This window comes from Olea europaea, chromosome 22, assembly GCF_002742605.1.
Source record: "Olea europaea var. sylvestris chromosome 22, O_europaea_v1, whole genome shotgun sequence".
NCBI lineage: Eukaryota > Viridiplantae > Streptophyta > Magnoliopsida > Lamiales > Oleaceae > Olea > Olea europaea.
The window spans coordinates 474,099-476,817 of record NC_036258.1 but is presented as its reverse complement, the minus strand read 5'-3'; the positions used below and the strand labels follow the sequence as shown (position 1 = coordinate 476,817).

Sequence of the window (2,719 nt, the reverse complement as noted above, 5' to 3'; positions counted from 1 at the left end):
AGCAGAAGCAGCAGGTGACACATTTCCAGGTTTGGATGGTGATGCCGCTTTTTTAGCCTCAGACAAGTAGGATTTCAGCAATGAAACAGGTGAAAACTGGTGTGTAAGTTCAAATGCAAAAGCAAGATTGACAGCATCAATGTGCCTTCCATTCTTCACCAGGACATCAATCACACCTGAAAGACAAGCAGTACAAGGTAGAGCACATAAAAATCTTCACCTACTGTAAAAACCCAAATTCTCTAGAATATAATATAATGCCAGTAGATCCAGAGATTAAGAAGAAACGATATATCAGACCCTCCCTAGCAATTAACAGAATCAAACTGAAACCCCATTAGGTTCATAAATACTTTCTCCTTGCATCGCCTTATAGCAAAAAGGATTCACATTCGGCACAACATTCTGGGAATTTAACTTTACTAAGTACATGGATAATAAGATGTCATTTAACAAATTCAATACCGAAGCTCATATTGTAGTTCCATTTACTATAAGAATATGGTCTGTCTTGTAACTTCTTACCAGGGGAGAAAGGCATTTAAAACGTGGCAGTTGACCTGGTAATTATAGAGTTACCAACCTGGCATTTTGTCAGTCAACCCAAGGCCACGGCATAATTCAGCTGTTTGTCGACGGCGTGAAACCATGGGAATCAATTTGGACAAGCTTTCCTGATCAAAATCAGAATTAATACCAAAAGTAGCAAGAAGTTGTAGGAATGCATGAGCCTCAAGGGAATTTCCATTGTTGGCATCAACATCCAGATCATCTAGTTTCGGTTTCCACTCTTCAGCAATAGCTTTTGCCTGTTCCTTAATATTTTCATAGATAATACTGGAAAGAGAGTCTTGGTCCAGATTTGTTAATAAACTGCTAAGGCACTCCAACAGCATGATACAGGTTCGGCGAAGACCTAAGAGATTTGAATCCTTTCTGGGATCAGAATGTGGCATTTCCAAGCAGTAGAAACCCTTCAGAGAGTCCAAAACAAGAGACGCGGGATCAGCTGCAGCCCTTAATGCAGTAGGGATTTCCTCTCTTAAAATAGCAAGGTTCTTACGGTTGTCTGAAATGAATTTGTGGAGGCCTTCTGAATCCATCTCTTGACATAATTTAATGAGCTCTGGATAAGTCTTCACCTCCACATTTCCATTTTCAAAAGGCCTTCTCATAAAATCCATGTTACTCTCAGCAAGGATGGCATCAGGTGGTTTTGCCTCAATAACTGGTGCCTCAACTGAGTTCTCGCTGTTAACTACACCAGAGGCCATAGCACACGAATTCCCATTCTTCTCCAGAGCAGTCATAATGGCAGAAACTGCAGCGTCTCTCTTCTCTTGAAGCCTTTCAAGTGAAGCTTGCTCTTTAGCCACGACAGATGCTTTACGCATCTCCAAAATCTCTTTGGATTCAACTATTTTGGTTTCAAACTCTTTTTCTTGTTCTTCTAATTCAGTGAACCGCCTTTTCAAAGATTTCTGAAGCCCATGAAAATGCTCCTCAAGTTGTTTCCATTTCAAGTGGAGAGTTACAGCACGGTGTCTTTCAAGTTCAGCAAATGCTTTCTGGAGTTGCTGTATCTTTGAGGCTGTGGAGTCCATGATCACGGCTGCGGCTTGGTTGTCTTCCATGGCATAGAAATCCTGAACAAAACTATAAATATTTAATTGGTTAATGAAAGGAACCAAAAGAAAAATTGATTAACTATTTAAAAATACCATAAAAAAAGATAAGTGAATGCAGCTATATGGAACATAAAGTCCTAAAGAAACCATAAGCATAGTAAAATATTAAGATTTGTCAGTTCCAATGTGTTTATAAAGTAGAAAACAGGGGGGAAGATAAGATCTAAAGAACGTACACCCCATCTCAAGCAACTAAAATTGATGAAAGTTTTATGACAGAACCAAAATATCATAACACTGATCACATTGGGAATATTATGGTTGAAACTTGAAGCAAGATGTCTACTAAATGAAAGGCACAGTGTGCTACCATGAGGCACAAGATTGGTGACATGACCTTGGACTGGCCAAGAATTAATATCAAATGAACCAAAAAGTGTTCATCAAGAAGGCAAGCACATGTATACCGACACTGTTGAAGCCTTGGAAGTTTTCTACCCTCCAGGGTCCAGCAGCTCATATATTATGAAGGCCCACCGAAGACAATATGATATCGAATGAACAACTCCTTCATATGTAGAAGGAATTTACATAGCTCCGATATATAAAGCTAATGCTATATAGGGCTTGGGATACAGAAGAAATGCAACTTCACCATATGTCTTTGTCTAGTTGCTAAAGGAACAAGACAGATCGAATGAGTGAATATAGCTTGAGATATTATAAGTTTCAACTTCACCTAAGTTTTTCTACCCAATTAATTTTATGAATGCTTTCAGCTTGAATGTCATTCTAACCAAAAGACAAAACATAAAGTACGAAGAAAGAAAGAAAGCAAAGCCAAGCTTCATCACCAAAACTTCACGTAAAATAACAAATTTATAAATTAACCAAGAGGAAAATGAAATATTAGGTAGGACTATAAGCAAAAACCGCCAAATCGAAAAACCAAACCGAAATCACATTTTAGAAACCGTCGGTTTGGTGACACATGGACGCGTCAACGAAATGATTTTGAACCAAACCAAACCGGTCAAAATGATTTGATTTAGGTTTGAGAATTTTAATTGCAGTTTAAAACCAAACCGGAC

At 38.4% G+C, this 2,719-nt stretch overlaps 1 protein-coding gene across 1 annotated transcript in view; it reads right to left on the bottom strand.

The window, feature by feature from the left end:
- The window catches only part of LOC111371836 (FRIGIDA-like protein 3), a 9,128-nt gene extending 7,447 nt beyond the window's left edge, over nt 1-1,681 (bottom strand). The window contains exons 1-2 of the mRNA XM_022994007.1: nt 584-1,681; nt 4-176 (exon numbers count right to left, since the gene is read on the bottom strand). Of these exons, the coding sequence (XP_022849775.1) occupies nt 4-176; nt 584-1,634 (1,224 nt within the window). The 5' untranslated portion in view covers nt 1,635-1,681. The remainder of the gene's footprint in view (nt 1-3; nt 177-583) is intronic.
- Nucleotides 1,682-2,719: the final 1,038 nt, after the last annotated feature.